Source organism: Chlorocebus sabaeus, chromosome 22 (assembly GCF_047675955.1).
Source record: "Chlorocebus sabaeus isolate Y175 chromosome 22, mChlSab1.0.hap1, whole genome shotgun sequence".
NCBI lineage: Eukaryota > Metazoa > Chordata > Mammalia > Primates > Cercopithecidae > Chlorocebus > Chlorocebus sabaeus.
The window spans coordinates 60,246,018-60,265,318 of NC_132925.1; the positions used below are offsets into that span (position 1 = coordinate 60,246,018).

The 19,301-nt window shown below is 40.5% G+C and overlaps 1 protein-coding gene and 1 long non-coding RNA gene across 6 annotated transcripts in view; one reads left to right on the top strand and one right to left on the bottom strand.

Moving 5' to 3' along the window:
• Window positions 1–219: 219 nt before the first annotated feature.
• On the bottom strand, window positions 220–14,725 carry SETMAR (SET domain and mariner transposase fusion gene). 4 transcript variants are annotated; one of them, XM_038003640.2, is made up of 4 exons: window positions 14,491–14,657; window positions 4,245–4,576; window positions 3,713–3,807; window positions 220–1,273 (listed from the first exon to the last, which is right to left on the bottom strand). In XM_038003640.2, exons 2-4 carry the CDS (start codon window positions 4,399–4,401, stop codon window positions 239–241), a joined length of 1,287 nt encoding a protein of 428 aa, XP_037859568.1. In that variant the 5' UTR covers window positions 4,402–4,576; window positions 14,491–14,657; the 3' UTR covers window positions 220–238. The 4 variants fall into 4 exon arrangements, with proteins under 4 accessions (XP_037859568.1, XP_037859566.1, XP_007983241.1 ...); XM_038003638.2 differs by adding an exon at window positions 14,145–14,373 and having other exon boundaries at window positions 3,713–4,576; window positions 14,491–14,599; XM_007985050.3 differs by having other exon boundaries at window positions 3,713–4,576; window positions 14,491–14,725.
• The window catches only part of LOC119625868 (uncharacterized), a 549,594-nt gene continuing 545,014 nt past the window's right edge, over window positions 14,722–19,301 (top strand). Inside the window, exon 1 of one of the 2 annotated variants that reach the window (XR_012090598.1) lies at window positions 14,722–14,863. This is a non-coding gene — a long non-coding RNA (uncharacterized lncRNA). The remainder of the gene's footprint in view (window positions 14,864–19,301) is intronic. The other variant, XR_012090599.1, reaches the window with a different exon arrangement.

The following is a 19,301-nucleotide window of genomic DNA, read 5'->3' on the forward strand; positions in this document are numbered from 1 at the left end:
CTGGTCCTGTACTATCAGACTCAAGTGATCTGCCCACCTCAGCCTCCCAAAGTGCTGGGATTACAGTTGTAAGCCACCATGCCAGGCCACATTTCTACATTCTTAATGAAGTCTGTGGAATCTACTTCAAATGCAATTTTATGTTTCAATTCTATGAAGATATTGGGTTGGTGCAAAACTAATTGCGGTTTTGGACTGTGAATTTTAAATCATTATAACTAGGCTCAACACATTTTTATTAATCAAAATAGGAACCATTACAATCAACACATTTTTGCCAACGAGAAATAAGTTGGTTTATTCCTGTAGCGTAAAAATCCGTGCTTCGGGATTTGACAAACTCTTGGAAAGCATTTTCTGCATCCTGTTGGTTGTGGAAGCGTTTTCCCTGCAAAAAGTTGTTGAGATGCTTGAAGATGTGGTAGTTGGTTGGCAAGAGGTCAGGTGAATACGGTGGATGAGGCAAAACTTCATAGCCCAATTCATTCAACTTTTGAAGTGTGGGTTGTGCAACATGCGGTCGGGCATTGTCGTGGAGAAGAATTGGGCCCTTTCTGTTGACCAATGCCAGCTGCAGGTGTTGCAGTTTTTGGTGCATCTCATCGATTTCCTGAGCATACTTCTCAGATGTAATGGTTTCACCGGGATTCAGAAAGCTGTAGTGGATCACACCAGCAGCAGACCACCAAATAGTGACCATGATCTTTTTTGGGTGCAAGATTGGCTTTGAGAAGTGCTTTGGAGCTTCTTCTTGATCCAACCACTGAGCTGATCGTCGCCGGTTGTCATATAAAATCCACTTTTCATCGCACGTCACAATCCGATCGAGAAATGGTTCGTTGCGGTTGCGTAGAATAAGAGAAGATGACACTTCAAAACGACGATTTTTTTGATTTTCAGTCAGCTCATGAGGCACCCACTTATCGAGCTTTTTCACCTTTCCAATTTGCTTCAAATGCCGAACGACTGTAGAATGGTTTACATTAAGTTCTTCGGCAACTTCTCTTGTAGTTGTAAGAGGATCAGCTTCGATGATTGCTCTCAGTTGGTCGTTGTCAACTTCTGATGGCCGGCCACTACGCTCCTCATCTTCAAGGCTCTCATCTCCTTTGCAAAACTTCTTGAACCACCACTGCACTGTACGTTCGTTAGCAGTTCCTGGGCCAAATGCGTTGTTAATGTTGCGAGTTGTCTCTGCTGCTTTACGACCCATTTTGAACTCGAATAAAAAAATTGCTCGAATTTGCTTTTTGTCTAACATCATTTTCATAGTCTAAAATAAACATAAACAGCAAGTAAGATGTCATTAGCAAAAAAACACAAAGAAATGGCCATTAAAATGATGTATAACATGACCACATTTATTTAAGAATGTATTCCAATATTAAACACCAAATTCCAACAATGCAAAACCTGTTACTACTTTTTTTTTTTTGGAGACAGAGCCTCGCTCTGTCACCCAAGCTGGAGTGCAGTGGTACAATATTGGCTCACTGCAATCTCTGCCTCCTGGGCTCAAGTGATTCTCGTGCCTCAGCCTCCCTAGCAGCTGGGACTACAGACATGTGCCACCACATCTAGCTAATTTTTGTATTTTTAGTAGAGATGAGATTTTAGCATGTTGGCCAGGCTGGTCTCAAACTCCTGACCTCAAGTGTTCTGCCTGCCTAGGCCTCCCAAAGTGCTGCGATTACAGATGTGAGCCACTGCACCCAGCCCCATCTTTTAAAATTTGAATCTTATAATTATAAAAATGTTACTTTATCATGGGATAATAGGCAAGTGGAAGTATATTTTTAAATGTTTTCTCTCAAAAGAAGTGTCAACATTCTTAAGAATATGGCACTGAAGCAAACAAATGCAGTTAACTTGCTGCTTAGAAAAGACTTGGAATAAAGACTCTTTGACTCTTACCTTAGGAATTGGGTTTCTAGGACTAAGTGCTATATAATAAACTAGTGCCTGAGTATAAAAAATTTTCAGGGGTCCACATTCAGTCAGTTGTCTCTGGCAGAGGCACTGAGTTGGAGGGGGCTGTTTGTGTCCTTGTCTCTGAATGGAAGATTGTCCTCTGGGAATATCTCTGCTGTTCAATAGAGAAAGGCAAAAGGACATAGAAAAGGGTATCTGCAGAATCAAATGGTGAGCCAATCATTTTCCTTCTGACCATTTCTGTATTGCTTCTGAAGCAGCTCAGTTATTAAGTGAGCTTGTGAGTGAGAAAAAGCACATTTTCGAGTGAGGGATACAAACTGCCTTATAAAAAGCAGGACTGCTTCAGAGACATTGAACTAACAGAGGAAAGTTGGCATGGAGAAATGATTAATTTGGAGGAAAATTTTTGATACTATGTATTTGTAATTTGGGGCATTTTATGTGTACTCTAGGACCATTTGTTCACAGAGAACCATTCCATATAATGTTATATGAACATGTAAACCCTAAGATACTTAAAAACAACCCAGCTTTATTGAGATATAATTCACACGCTGTACATTTCACTCTTTTAAAGTCTACAATGTACTTATATTACAGAGGAATAGTGTTATATATAATACGGATTCCTATAATGTTGAAAGTGCAAGGCCTCCTAGTGGTAGGGTTTAAATGTACTAGAGAAGAAATTAAATTACTTAATAATATCATAGGGGCTCTAGTAATTATTTTAGCTTTCAAAATGTCTGATAAACTTACATAGTAATTTTTTTTGCAACATCCCTGCTTTAAGGAAGGTAGTTAGAGATGTTTGATGCTCTAGAAATTTAAATGGGATTATAAAACTCCCATCTCCTTCTGTGGTGTGGACAGCGTTATTTTTCTGTTATTTATACAAGAAGTGAGTCTGTTTGAAGTTTGGAAGCATAACTTCACAAGATTTGGAGTACAGCCAAGTATATAATGAAACATTTACAGTGTGTTTCCTTTTCTGACTTTTGGTTACAACATGTAAGTCATTTTCATGGTTATATTTTTCACTACTGGTGGTACTTATTAGGGTTTTAGCAGGTGATAGTTAACAATGCGTTTTTCCTTGATTCATGCTTAGAAACAATTAAGCAGGATACAGGAGTCAGACAGAAATCAAAATGTCAGCTTTATTACTGTTAAAATTGGTTGGAAAGCAGGGTTTAGGTATGCAGCCACAAGGGTTTCTTGGATCATTATTAGGTTCGATGTGAGTGCTAGAAAACTTACAATAACAGTGGCTTAAACAAGGGAGACACCATTTCTCACCTGAAAGTACAAAGGTGTCAGACCATGACTGGCAGGATGTTCTACAGTACCAGACACCTAGACTCCTTTTAATCTTGTTGATTTTCCTATTCAATGGCTTCCTTTCCCAGGGTCATCCTGGGGTCTAGGATGACTGCTCCAGTTCCAGTCATCATGTATACATTTCAGCCAGAAGGAAGAAAGAGGAGGTGAAGGGCAGGATATCTCCATTTAAGGACTTGTCATTTTTGCTTATATCCCATTAACTAGAACAGTTACTAAGACAAATCTAACTAGGAAAGTGAATATTCTGGGTAGTCATGTACTCATGTTAAATGGAGAATTCTATTACAGAAAGGGAGAAAAGATACTGATGGACAACTTGTAGTCTCTGCCACATTCCTGAGTTCAACTTACATAACTAGGCAGAGGCAAAGCTAGCCAACCACTGTCTTCCACTAGAGGGAGGTGCAAGCTGCTTATCACTGAACAGACTCACCTCAAGGGTCAATCGCTTGCAGGAGGGGAACACAGAAGGGGCTGAGCCACACATGCTGGGTTCCTTCTCATTTCCACAACTGATGTTCGACTGTTCTAAGGGGCAGTACAGAGAACCGTCAAAAGGCAGGAAAGCAGTACATGATTTGGCACCACAGTAACAAGGTTTTCTTAGTTTCCCATTATCTAGCCTTTCTTTGTCTTCACTGCCTGTTAGATTAAGATATCTTCCTGAATAATCATAAGAGAGTTCTTCTTCTGGCACAATATCTTTGGCTGCAAAAAGTGCCAACTTAGGTACCATTGAGTCAATTCGGACAGGAATCATCAAAAGGTTTGGCTCACAAGAATGATTAAGGAATCTTCCAATATTTCCTATATAAGTAGGGTCAACAAATGTTTCCATTACCTGCCCAGTATAAACATGTTCCCTGATGGCTATAATGTAGTTAGAGTCAGATTTTGTTTGTAAGTGAATTCTTCTCTGAACTTCAGAGAATCCTAAAACCTCACCAGCATATTCACAGACAAACCTTCCTTTTGGTATAAATTCCAAGGTACGAAGTCCCCAGCCTTTTTTATGCGTCTTGAACACTTGGAAGTGGAACTGCAGACCTTTCTGGACCACTCTGTTTCTGCAGTAGTCACTGCATCGGCACAGGACATTGCATTCAAAAACAGGCTCTGCATACTTTCCTCCAGATCCTATATCTCTAAGGCATGAGTTATCATCATAGTTCTCTCCATGGCGGAGACAGGAGCAAGTGCCAGGGAGGCAGGGAGTTCTGACACAAATGCATCCGGGAAAGGTTATTTGAGTGGGATCAATGTCTGCTCCAGGTCCAACTACATGATCAGGAGTGTACTGTAAAAAATATACACACTGTAAGTGAGCATGGCATGTCATATATTTCCTATATATTCCAAGTAGCTTTTGACTGGGACCCATTCTAATTCTAACATATATAAAAACAGTTCAAAACTGACAAAACACAGTGTGCTAAGATATTGTCCAAAAAGATCTTTCTTCAATAAAACAAGAATTTTTTTTTTTTGAGACAGGGTCTTGCTCTGTTGCACAGGCTGGAGTGCAGTGGTGTGATCACAGTTCACTGTAACCTGGGCTCAAGTGATTCTCCTGCCTCAGCTTCCTTACTTGCTACAGCTACAAGTGGGAACAACCATGACCAGCTAAGATTAATTTTTAGAATTTGTGGTTTTATTTTAGGTTATGTATAAGGATGAGTTGGGCATTATAATACTTAATGTATATAATAGTATGTTATATATAGGTACACATGACATATACATGTATTTATATATGTATTATGTATGTATAAGGACAATAAGAAAAACACTATTTTTTCCTCTTATCAGAAACGGAAAGTTTTGTAACTTATTTTGTTTCCCTCTTAGCTTTGAATGTCAGAAAACTCAGTGCTGAATTTAGTGTCTGAGTACAGTTAAGCATTTTATCCTTAGCTTTTCATCTCTTTTACCTTTACCTTATATACATGCACATATGTATTTTAATTGTGAGTTACCTCAGATACTAGTTGGGGATAAGAAAGTCATAAATGACAAGTCAATTGCACACAGAATTCCAAAAATGCTATTTCTTAGATATTACTAGATATTTAAATTTATTATAGATGTACACTTGTAAATAAATTCTGTTCTAATTAAATGGGAAAGGAATATAAAAAATTACATTTATATAAAATATATAAAATATAAAAACATTACATTTATAAAATGTTATATAAAAAGAAGACAATCCTCAATCTAAACTCTATGTGAAGCCTGATCTCTGGTTAGATCCTCATTAGCATCGTGAAGCATATTTTCAAACTGTGATTTCATATTAAAGTATCTCTCATGAACCCAGATTTTTTTTTTTTTTTTTTTTGAGACGGAGTCTCGCTCTGTCGCCCAGGCTGGAGTGCAGTGGCCGGATCTCAGCTCACTGCAAGCTCCGCCTCCCGGGTTCACGCCATTCTCCTGCCTCAGCCTCCTAAGTAGCTGGGACTACAGGCGCCCGCCACCTCGCCTGGCTAGTTTTTTTTTTTTGTATTTTTTTAGTAGAGACGGGGTTTCACCGGGTTAGCCAGGATGGTCTCGATCTCCTGACCTCGTGATCCGTTATGTATACAGTAATTCTTGCTTACATAAAACCCAATCCATTTTATACCTGCTTTATTCCAAAAAGGATTTAATGAGACTCACAAACAGGTAAGATAAATGAACAAGTAAGGACAGGAAGGTGAAAGGAAAATAGAGCAAACAGGTCCAGTGAGCTTAGACACACAGTGTATGGTAGAAGTAGACTGGACATTTGGCTCTGCCTGAGAGCTGCCAATTCAGAGAAGGATATATGATTAGATACGCAGTTTGCCCTGCCTGTAAGGAATAATCTCATTGTTCAGAAGCGGCACTGACTTTTTTCAGTATTGATACCAGGAAGGAATTCCACTAATGTGTTGTTCTACCATTCTTTTCCAGGGAGCAGTTTCATGGGCTTTTTAAATTCTGGTCCTCAATAAAGGCTGCTGGGATCCCACAACAGCAGAGTTGGTTAAGAGCAGTTCTGCAAGGAACGAGTTGCATGGCCTTTCATTGGGGATAGATTTTAAAGCACCTGGAGGAATGTTTGCACCATGTCTTCCAGTCAATCCTCCATTAAAAAATTTGTCTCCAGTCCAAGCTTTAGAAAGGTATTGAACAGCAGGTAGTTATACTCCTTGTGGAGGCCTCAGGTGGAGCTATCTAGTTAAGTGCAAAACCCTATGCTAAAAAAAACTCTGAGCTGGGGAGGACTGACATCCTCTTGTGAAAGATGAGGAGGACAACCAGTGGGAGGAATTGTGGGGGAAGGCCAACATTCTGCTTAAAAAGTCATTTGGGGGTGGAGAGAGGAAATAGCTTTTGTTTGTGTTGTTTCTTACAGCTTTAGCTTAGCAGGAATATCCTAAATGGATACAGGATGGGTTAGAAAATGATGCTCTATCAGTCAAACTCAATGATTGCTGTTTTATATAGAATCTACCTTCAGCTTTTTAAAGGTTCAGTGTTGAAATGTAAATGGTTACTGAGACATTTTAAAAAGTACTTGTAAAATGAAGATCTCTGTTAAACTTTTCATGTTAAACTTGATTTGTCATTAAAGGCGCACATAGTTTTAAGGTATATATAAATCACTAAACGCTAAAGTTTTTTTTTTTTGACATGGATAACTTCTTTTAAAATCAAGTCAGACTTACTGCAGTTTTCTAATCAGGAAAGCAGGTGAAAAACAGTTTTATTTAGTTATTTTTACTTACAAATTTAAAAAGATTTTGGATAATCTCATGATATATTTTTTAAAATTCTGCAATTAAACTTGCTGCACAATCTAGAATCCTCTAGGGACTTATAGATGGTAGCTAATTCCAAATGAACTGCAGATACCTTCCAAGAGGTAACAGAGACTTCTGGGAAAATTCCTATTTAAACAAATTTTTTCCCCTTGATGGATATAATCACTGATCCTGATACCAATAATTGCTTTGAGTCATTTTATCTTCATGTTTCCATTTTCTCCTCCATAAAAGGTCAATATCATTTCAGATGATAATGACTTAAAAAATGACTATACTCAAGAATAATCTTTTGAAAACCTTAGTCTAATTTAATATCTGATTATGTAATTACCCATCTTTAAAGGTATTTACATATTGAAAAGCTATTTATTATTTTCAGAAATAATGTTAGGTCATTGTCCTAACATTCTATTCAAATATTTACATGCCATGTAGTTAAACTTTGAGTAGTCATGTGCTGCGTAATGACTTTTCAGTCAGACCACATATATCTATATACAATGGTAGTCCTGTAAGATTAGAATACAGTATTTTTACTGTATGTTTTCTATGTTTAGATACACAAACACTACTGCATTACAAGTATCTACAGTACTCAGTGTAGTAACATTCTGTGCAGGTTTGTAGCCTAGGAGTGATAGGGTATTATCATACAGCCTAAGTGTGTAGTAGGCTATACCATCTAGGTTTGTGTAAGTACTGTGCACTCTATAACATTTGCATAATGATGAAATTATCTAATGATGCATTTCTGAGACTGTTTCCCCATAGTTAAATAATAGTTGTTTCTGGAGTATAACTGTATCTGAAAGCGAATGTAAAGTAGGTTACAAACTGGGAGTCAGCTGATATGACCTAAGCCAGACTTCTGCTGAAACAATTAGGGAAGAGGCATTCTCTTTCCACTAGAATTGTTCAATTGTAGTGTTTGCCTGGCATTTCCAAGTTCCGCCACTTAGATGAGGCCTACTGAGTGGGTAGCCTACCACAGAAATGGGGAGCAGGGGTGTGAAGGGGGAGGGTGGTGGGAAGAAGTATCTGACAATACTTTTAGAATTATTGGGTCCAGACATGCCTATAGTTACCACTTTTGGACTTTTCTGATTTGAGGCAATTCCTTCCCTTTTTTGTTGGAGCCAGTTTGTATTGCTTGTTTCTTGCAAACAAATGAGTCCTGACTGATACACCCTGGGTAGAAGCTGAGGATGGTTTCAGGAAATGGCTAGAAAATGTACTCTGTTAACCAAAAATAAAATTCTAAGTCCCCTGATCATCTGAACGGACCCCTCCTCTCAGCAAGAGCATTCCAAAGCTAACCTGAAAAACTGGTTCAGGTCATGATGGGAAGGGGGCGGGGGTCAGACATGCCTCATTATACCCTCTTCCCTTTTGGAATTACTGATAGAACAGACTCTTTAAGTCTGATAAAAAAACATTTACAATCTATTCTCTCTGAAGCCTGCTACCTGGAGGCTTCACCTGCATAATAAACCTTGGTCTCCACAACCCTTTATCTTCCCCAAGACTAAGTTTTTAGATAATAACATATCTAATAAATATAAGTTTTTAGATAATAACAATTCCTTCAAGCAAACTGTTAATCAGAAACTGGAAGCTTCCGCTTCCAGCTGTGCTGTCTTTCTGGACTGAACCAATGTACATCTTACATGTATTTGACTGTTGTCTCATGTCTCCCTAAAATGTATAAAACTAAGCCATATCCCAACCACCTTGGGTACATGTTCTCAGGATCTCCTGAGGGCTGTGTCATGGTCCATGGTCACTCATATTTGGCTCAGAATAAATCTATTCAAATATTTTGCAGAGTTTGACTCTTTTCATAGACAAGTCAAAGGTGTAAATGGTCAATGAACAAAGATGTCTTCAATTAGGAGGTTAGACTAGAGCAAAGTATGCAGGAGACCACGCAGGAAAACTCTGTGACTATGGTCTTGAACTGTGAGGAAGCAGCGGAGAGCTTCCTAGTGTAGAACATGGAATGCTATAAAGGGGACACAAACTACAGCCAAGCTCTTATTAGCACTGTGATTCTGGACAAGTGACTTGTTAGGCTTCAGATTAGTTGCTATAAGACAAGGATAATACCCACATTTGGGGTGGCTATCATGAAATTTTAATGAAATAATGCTGTACTACATGTCAGACACTTTATAAAAATATTGGCTTCTTTCAGTTCTTCTAGATATTACTTTTAGATGTGATATTTAAAACAACATATGTTTCTGGCAAATTACTTAACATTACTAAATATCTTATTTATTTCATAGGTTTCTGTGAAAGAAAAACTGACAGAACTGGCTTAAAAAGCTTACTCTAGGGATTAGCACATATGTGTTCGATAAAAATTTTGCAGGTAGTATATAGTAGGGTAGTGAAGAAAATAAGTTCTGGAGTTAAACTTTCCAGGTTCAAACATATTCAAACCAAAACTGTGTCTAGGAAGTCATCGGACTGTATACCTTTCCTCCATTACTTCTCCATTTGAGTGGGGAAAAGCTAAGAGCTGACCCAGACCAGGCTTCTTTCATTTATCAAGTATTACCTTACTGTCTGCAATATGCACATACAGGGATTTAGAAACAGTCAGAAAAGTATAAAGGACATGGAGAATGGGATTTTTTTTTTTTTTTTGAAGACACTGCTGCCCAGGCTGGAGTGCAGTGGCATAATCATAGCTCACTGCAGCCTCCAACTGCTGGGCTCAAGGTCAGTCTCCCAAGTAGGTAGGACTACAGGCATGCACCACCATGTCTGGTTAATTTAAAATACAATGTTTTTGTAGAGATGGGGTCTCACTTTGTTACCCAGGGTGGTCTTAAACTCCTGACTTCAAGTGATTCTCCCGCCTTGGCCTCCAAAAGGGTTGGAATTACGGGAGGGAGCCACCATGCCTGGCTGGGATTTTAAAAATTTCCTGCATTGTTTTGTTGTTGTTGTTGTTGTTGTTGGGACGTAGTCTCGCTCTGTCACCCAGGCTGGAGTGCAGTGGCCGGATCTCAGCTCACTGCAAGCTCCGCCTCCTGGGTTTATGCCATTCTCCTGCCTCAGCCTCCCAAGTAGCTGGGACTACAGGCGCCCGCCACCTCGCCTGGCTAGTATTTTGTATTTTTTTTTAGTAGAGACGGGGTTTCACTGTGTTAGCCAGGATGGTCTCGGTCTCCTGACCTCGTGATCCGCCCGTCTCGGCCTCCCAAAGTGCTGGGATTACAGGCTTGAGCCACCGCACCCGGCACGTTTTACTTTTTCTTCGTATGTATCAAAGCACAGAATTACTCATGCAAGCGCTGGGAATAAATGCAAAATGATCAGGGCAAAATGATATATTGGAAACAAGCACTGGGTGAAGATTTCAAGTTTTCTGACAGAAAACAAGAGAAAATACACTCTTGTCTTGGCTATTCCTGTCTGCAATAATTTCTTTCTTCTCTGAAATAGCTTAGTTAATAGCATGAACTTCAGGGTCTAAATGACACAGAGTGTAGGGCTCTCTAATTGTGTTAAATGTGTAGGTCTTACTTTTCTAACAGATATGTGTCTCAGGGAAAAGCATGGTTATGAGGTTTGGAGTGTGGCATGCTGATGGGGGTGGGGTTCCTATCCATAGGACGAGGCACACAGCAGGTGCTCAAGAAGCATTTTTCGATTGCCAGATTGCAGCTCTTGATACTTATTAATGAGAAGTTTGACTTTTGTGAATCACATTCTGTACTGAAGACCCAGAAACTGAAGTATGACACTATAATATTCTAGGCTTAAAACCTGGGCCTCTGAATTATAAAGAAGTGCTGTGAAAATCTTCATTCCTTTTTTGGTTGTGTTGAAACCCCAGCTACAAGAATCTTTGTACTTGGCCTCTAGCCTCATAAGTTTGTTTTTCCTCCAAGCAGCTATTAGAAGACTGTGAGCCAGATAATTCTTGTCAAGGCCTGCTGAGATCTTAAAAATAATGTTTGAAGCTGGTTTCAGAGACCTGAAAAACGGTTAGATCCAACTGTTAGCTCAAGAAAATGAATTAGTTTATTCTCTACTTGGCTTTCAACACTGATGACATTATGATATGCTTGTTTCCAATATGAACATTTGAATTTTTTTGCCTTTTCACACAGTAGCCAAAGGCAAAACAGACACAAAGTTATTTTTATCTTGAAAGTTTTTCATGCCTTAATTCTTATGTGTGCATATGCCTGTGAAGGCAGGGTTTGGAGCAAGCAAGCTGTTTTGACCTTTTATAAGAGTGGTTTTGTGTTCTATGACTATATGGAAGAAAACGAGTTGAATGCACTTTTAGGCTTGTCACTTAAATGTTTTAAGCATGTTTGATCTTCTTGGTAAGAAAGACAATAAGGTCTCTTAGGAGGGGATCCTGTCTTAGTTTTGTAACTCTAACTCTATTGAGAACTGTGCATGTACAGAGATAGAACACTGTGGGACTGGGTTTTAATCTCCCAGTTTTCATTTATGCCTACCAACTGTAGACATAACAATCAATCATAAAGCTTCCTCTTGTCACTCCTTTCTGCCCTTTTAAAATAGATGTGTTTAATATACTCTGCGAAATATAAAACCTCAAGATTTTATGGACATTAATGATTGCAGTGATTCTAAGGGAGATACTTATATTACTTATTTTTAAATAATGCTTAAAGTGAGTTAATTAAAAAATACGTCGGGCAGTTTTACAGATTGTTCTTGGATATGGCAAAGAAAAATATGACCCAAGATTGTAAATAGAATAGCCTCAAACACACACACATACACACACATATATAGACACACACACACACACACACACAGAGGCACAGCAGGAATACTGAAGCTAATCATAACAGTTGTAAACACCTTGAGGGTAGAATGTGTTTTTTCTGTTTGTTGTATTCTTTGCAGCCCAACCCACCACGTTGCATATATTTAGCTCTCAATTTGTTGAATTAAGAATGGACTAGAACAGTGGTTTTTTTAATCAGTGTTTTTGACCAGGAACTCAGCAATGCTTAGTCCTGAGTAAGTTTTCAGGGACCACTGTTTAATATTGGGTCAGCCAACTGTATTATTAACATAAATTGCCAAAGGTAGTCTGGGGAACAATAATAATTTCTGACATTAATCTTATTCTACTCTTTTGAGGACTAAACTCTGATTTTTTTATCTTGCCCAAATTCCTACCTAAGGCACCTGAGGAGTCATGCCTCACAAACCACAAAATCTCATCAGAGGAGTTTTAATTTTAACCCTATATAGCATGGCCTGCTTTCTAACCTGACTCTGGCATAACATCACATAACAAATAAGGCAAGAAATCAAAATATTTTAACACCAAATATATTTCCTTGCCATATCTTGACATTGCCCTGGAGGGTTGTCTCTTGTGGGAAAAATCCACATTCTATAGAGAATCCCCTTTCCCCCTCTTTTTCTTTCTTTCCACAACCAGGAGATAACTAAGAGTGAGGCACCTTTTTAAGTTCGATAAGAAACATTTTCCAAACTGCTCCCTCTGAAGTCGGCTGAGAGTTTCCTCCGCACAATAAAACTTGGTCTCTACTTGGCCGGGTGTGGTGGCTCACTTCTGTAATCCCAGCACTTTGGGAGGCCGAGGTGGGCGGATCACTTGAGGTCAGGAGTTTGAGACCAGCCTGGGCAACATGGTAAAACCCTGTTTCTACTAAAAATACAAAAATTAGCTGGGAGTGGCTGTGGGTGCCTGTAATCCCAGCTACTTGGGAGGCTGAGGCGGGAGAATCGCTTGAACCTGGGAGGCGGAGGTTGCAGTGAGCTGATTGCACCACTCTAGCCTGGGTGATGGAGTCAAGCTCCGTCTCAAAAGAAACCCCTTTATCTTAATCTGAACATTTCTATTGATGCCAGGTCTTCAGATAAACTCTACCAATTGTTAACCAGAAAAATTTTAAATCTACTTATAGTCTGGAAGCCCCTCTACCACTTTGAGTTGCCCTGCCTTTCTGAACCAAACCAATGTACATGTTAAATGTATTTGATTGACGTCTCCTCTCTCCCAAACGAGTATAAAACCAGGCTGTGCCCTAATCACCTGGGACACATGTTCTCAGCATCTCCTGAGGGCTGTGTCACAGGTCATGGTCACTCATATTTGGCTCAGAATAAATCTCTTCAAATATTTTACAGAGTTTGATTCTTTTCCTTGACATCTTTGAAAGCTGCTATTGAATCTATTATCTTATCTGATCCTCACAAGATTCCTAGGAAAAAGAAAGGGCAGATAGGGTTCAGTGTTGATAATGGATGGCTATGCATTTTTAAATTATTATTTTCATTTTGCAGATGAATAAACTCAGGCTCTGGGAAGTAGCTAAGATGGCTAAGCTCTGAACCATGCTCTCCAACTTCCACGTCCAGTGCTCTTTCCACTTCAAAATCTTCGGTCATTCCTTATTCCTTAGGTAACACTCAGGCCAAGGTCAGAGGGATAAGAAAGTCAGACTAGAGGCTGGGAGCGGTGGCTCATGCCTGTAATCCCAGCACTCTGGGAGGCCGAGGCGGGCGGATCACCTGAGGTTGGGAGTTTGAGACCGGCCTGACCAACATGGAGAAACCCTGTGTCTACTAAAAATACAAAAATTAGCCGGGTGTGGTGGCACATGCCTGTAATCCCAGCTACTCGGGAGGCTGAGGCAGGAGAATTGCTTGAACCCAGGAGGTGGAGGTTGCGGTGAGCCGAGGTAAGAGATAATGCCATTGCACTCCAGCCTGGACAACAAGAGCGAAACTCAGTCTCAAAAAAAAAAAAAAAAAAAAAAAAAAAAAGAGTAGAAAGGGCTTTGAGAAGTTAATAGCAGCGAACATTTACTGAGTTCTTACAGCAAACCAGAAAGTGTATTTTCCTTGCAATTTTCAAAGCAATCCGGAAGGGAGGTACTGTTAGAACTGGAAGACTCTAAGGCTTAGCCAAAGCTAATTTATACTTGCCCAAGAGCCCACAGCATGAGGGAGACCACAGCTAAGGCTGACTCGCGGGGCTGTTTTTATGCACGACACCGGGTGCTATCCACTAATAGGCCCCACGGCTTATCCTACCTGTGAGAGACACCTGAGACCGGAGAGGTAAATGACTTCCCCCTTGATGCCTCCTTGAGTTCTGAGGACAGGACTGGGACAAAAAGCCGGGTTCTCATAAGGCCTCTGGTTCTGCGCTTCAGGGAGTGGACTGAAAAGGACAGCACCCTTCCTAAGGTGATGCCGTGGGTTAACAGAAAAAGGCCCAGGCCGTGGCATGCATACCTATTCCCGCGCACCACCGGGTGTGCTATAAGAGAAGACAAAAGGTCTCGATTGGGAGGCCGTCCCGGCGAGGCGGCTTGAGAAGGAGACCACGTGGGGTAGCCGCGCGCCTGCCTCCCGCGCCGCCTGGCCCCGCCCCTACCTGGAAGGGCGCCGGCGCGGCCCCCGGGGGCCACGCGCCCACCGGCAAGTTTTCCTGGCCGCATGCGATATCCAGCTGCTCAGTCGGGGCCTCAGGCTTCTCCTTAAACTCCGCCATCCCACAAGGCCCTGTCTTCTTCGCCGCTTCCGCGAACATTTACCCGCCTCACGCAGCGCCTACTACCCTGGCAGGCCTGGGCCGCGCAGTGGATGCTGGGACGTGTGGTCCCTTGGCCCCACCGCCTCATGGGAATTGTAGTTCTTTTCTCCTCACGCGAGGCCTGTGAAGGCGCTTCCCTTCCTTGACTTTTTGGGTCTGGCTCCAGCTTTGATTTGAGCCGGAGGCACCACAGATAATTACAAAGCCGTGTAAGGTACGGACAAAACAAATTGAGGTGCTTTCGTTTTTCCTGGGAGCATCAGAGAGGGGGCTTTGGAGGTGAGGTCATTTGTCCGGGTTTTTGAGGACTCAATGGACGTTTGTGGAGTGGAGGCAGGGGTGCGTCCCAAATGCACACCAAGGTTTCTAAAGATCTGCGACTTGCCGGGAAGTTGACTGACATGTGATAGGGTTTGTGCCAAGGCGATAGCCTCACAGGTTGCCTTAAGGAATTTGTGTGGGGCATGCTCACTCCCTGATGGAGATATCTGTGCCCCTTTGCCTGTCCTTTTCCCTCCTCTCCATCCCTCTACCCTCACCCCTCCAAGCCCCTACCCTGCCAAAGGATTCTGATAGCTTAAAGACTGCTGAATCTGGTGGAGCATTTTCAGCCTCACTGAAGCTCTCTGACATGATTGTCCTGCTTCTCCTTGAAACTATAAACCAAAAATAAAATTCCAATCCTCCAAATCATCTGAATGGACCCCTCCTCTTTGCCAAGGTTAACCTGAGAAGCTGGTTCAGGCCATGATGGGAAGGGGGGTCCAACATGCCTCATTATGCCCTTCTTCCTTTTGGAATTCAGGAAAAGCCAGCCAGCATCAACATCAACACAGACCTTAAGTCTGATAAGAAACATTTACAATCGATTCTCTCTGAAATTTGCCACTTAGAGGCTTCATCTCCACGATCTTATTTGGTATCCACAACCTCTTATTGCAACCCAGACATTTGTTTCTATTGTTTCTAGGTCTTTAGATAATAACCAATTGCCATTCAGAAAATCTTTAAATCTACCTATGACCTGGAAGCCACTTCTCACCCACTTCTAGTTGTCTGCCTTTCCAGATCCAACCGATCTTACATGTATTGATTGATGTGTTATGCTTCCCTAAAATGTGTGAGAGTAAGTTGTATCCCGACTACTTTAGGCACATGTCGTAAGGACTGCCTGAGGCTATGTCAGGGGCGCATTCTTAAGCTTGGGAAAATACACTTTCTAAATTGAGACCTGTCTCAGATACTTTTGGGTTCACAAACCCTTCTGACCTTGCAGCTTCTGAAGTCCCACTGGCCTAAACTTGCTTCCATCTTGCAGACCTTTCTTTGTTAGTATCCTCTTGTTGTTCTCCTGTCTGACTGTTTCTGAAAAGTGGGTGTGATTCTGGGTTCTGCCCTTGACTTTTTTTTGGTTGCCCTTCCCTGGTCTTTCTCATTAATAACATCCACTCCCACGGCTTCAAATATAAAGGATTAGGTCACCAGTCTCCAATTCAGATCAGACATTTCTCCTCAAATCCAGTTATGCATATTCAGCTAATGATTGGGCATTTCTGTTTTCTGTCCTACAGGCTCCTTAAACTCAAAATAATCTGAATTGACTTCTTCTTCTGCCAATCTTGCTTTTTCTCCTTTAAAGTTAACTGGGAAAATAATTGGTGAGCTACAGAGCCAGTAAAGCAACACATCAGTTACTCTGTATTCCTTCTCTTCGCTAGACTCATATAGCTAAGGACGTGGTGGGTAAGTCTTGTTGATTCTGCCTTCATCATGTTTTCATTTTTGTCTCTTCTCACTTAGTCCTAGGCTCTCTCATTTCTTGCTTGGACTTTGGAAGTTACTTTCTTTAAGTCTGTCATTCTTCATACCCCCAAATCACCCTACTGCCACTGCTACAATGACCTTTGAAGATGCTTGTCCAGTTATTATATTTTGCTGCTTAGAGTCTTGTTTGCTCCATTTTCTCTCAGTTTACCTTCTATGTGCTGCGTTATAAGCCTTTGAGGACCCAGACTTTACCTATTTCCTTGGTCTCTGTTGCTGCTGTTCTCTGTTGGAACTCCTTGTTCTGTTGATGTTCCCTCAATAAGCCATTCTACTTGGGCCTATGGGCGTTTGTCCACATTGTTCTTGTATCTTCAGTGCCTTTACCCAGGACTGTCTGTCTGCTCAGCTCAAGTAGTCCCTTCTCTATATCCTTCTTTATCCTGTTTCCCATAGCATTGGTTACATTAGTTCTCCTACTTTATAAGCCATTTCTTATGTTCCCTGCAACTATGTAATGTAAGCACAGGCAAAAAAACCATTTTATTGAACTCGTAAAAATTACATGTATATTGGTGGAGGGTGGGGAGATAGAGAGAGAAACATTTTGTTTTAACTTAAATGATTTCGGTACATTTATATCCTAGTATTTTGATGTAGGGCCAAAAGAGAAAGAGAGAGAGAGAGTGTGTGTATGTGTGTCTCTCTGTGTGTGTGATTTCTACTGATTAGAGCTCCAGGTCAAGCTTACTCTGAGTTTCAGCTTGCAATGTAATGGACAAATAACTATATACTTACAGAACGTGACAGAAACTGTAAGAATGTTGTGAGAAAAGAATTATAAGAGCCATGAGGAGAGCCACACTCCTGTATTTGCTGACTGTTATGTCGTTTTTAGTTTTTGACTCTTTCTTGGTAATACTGTCTGCTATTTGGAAAGTTTTTTTGAAGGATCCAGTTTATTTTATTTTTTCAGAAGCTGTCAGCAGTGGTGCTTCCAGAATAAGATATTTTGTGCATATTGGCCCTTTTGTTTAATTTGTTTTTATCTTGCTGGCAAAGGATCCAAAAGTATTTTATAGAGTATGAAATTAAAATAATGAGAGGATGTTTGCAGGCTGATATAACCAGTCTTCAGAATGCCAAGCAGTCGGTCTTTTAACTTTGCGGGGTCTAGAATTCTGTCTTATTTTCTCTAGACACCTGCTTTTCATTGACCAGGAACCTTGATCTTCAGAATTTGTTCTGAAAATGATAGATGGTGGGAAAAATGTATTTCTGGACATTAATGAATTGCCCTAATAGATTTCCATAAATAGATTTTGGAACTGAATATTGCATTGATTATTCAGATTTCTTTCAGATTTTTCACTGGCAGAAGACAAACTAATCTGATCAGTAATTTTAAAAAAAGAAAACAATGCAATATGGTAAAACTCTGACATTTCATAGGTTCAGTTATCCTTGGCTAAATTATGAGGTATGACTATTTGAGCTTTTCATTTATTAACAAAAGTGGTCTTTAGTTGTTGTGTTTTTATGCTTCTTTGGTTAGGTTTTTAAGAAGTTCTACATGGCTTTGTATTCAGAAGGCATTCTTTTATCAAAGTTTCACTAGCATTATCTAAGCTTAATATTCTGGGATGTACTTTATTGCCAGTGATGAAAGGATGAAAGTCAGCAGAAATTACTTACGTATTTGTTAGCATTTGAAACATCTTAGCCTTTTAATAAGAACTATCACGGCCAGGCACAGTGGCTCATGTCTGTAATCCCAGCGCCTTGGGAAGCTGAGATAGGAGGATGGGGGATGGCTCGAGGCCAGGAATTCCAGGCTAGCTTGGGCAACATAGTCAGACTCCATCTCATTAAAAAAAAAAAAAAAAAAAAAAATCCAGGTATAGTGGCTTGTGGCTGTAGTCCCAGCTACTAGGGAGGCTGAGGTGGGAGGATTGCTTGAGCCCAGGAATCTAAGGCTCCAGTTAGCTACGATTGTGCCACTGTACTGCAGCCTGGATTGGGCAACAGAGAGAGACTTCCTCTCTAAAACAAACCCCAAACACTTGACACCAGTAGATACCAAGTAGGCATAGTATAGGAACTGAATCCTCTCATGAAAAAAGATTATTACATGAAATCATTTTGAAAAGAAGCATGGTAATTGATACTTTTGAGATTTCTGTCCAATTTGGTGACCATTTCCCTTGTGAGAGCATGCCATCCCTCACCCAGCCCGTCTAATGGGGGTGGGGTCACAGGCAGTCATGTTTATATTACACAGTGAACTCCTAAAAAACCTCGGCCCAAGTTTTTAAGCCTACAGTGCACACCTTTTTTCAATCTAGGAAAATTAGATTCTCTTGGTCAGGAGCTGAGACCAAATCACAGCTTAAACTATTATTTATAATTCTGGAGCTGAGAGGTAGGTTTATTTGGTATATAGACAGAGAAGCAGAGTAAAGTCCATCTTCCAAGAGAAACATAAAGCAGATGAGTGATAAGGAGAGAGGACAGCTATCTATTTCTGGTTCCAGTCTCTTTTGATTCACATTACGTAACTATATTCTTATAATAAATTCTTCCTTTGGGTTTAGGTTAAGTCGGAGTGGTTTCTGTTACTTTAAAGAATTTTAGCCAGGAAAGGTACTGTGAACATTTATAATGACATTATTATTATCATTGTTACCATTAGAAAGTGTGGGTTGGATAATTAGCTACTTTGCCCTTGATACGGTTTCGCTGTGTCCCCACCCAAATCTCATCTTGAATTGTAGCTCCTACACGTGTTGTGGGAGGGAACCCGGGGGAGGTAATTGAATCATGGGGGTGGGCTGTTCTCCTGATAGTGAAAAAGTCCCATGAGATCTGATGGTTTTATAAAAGGGCAG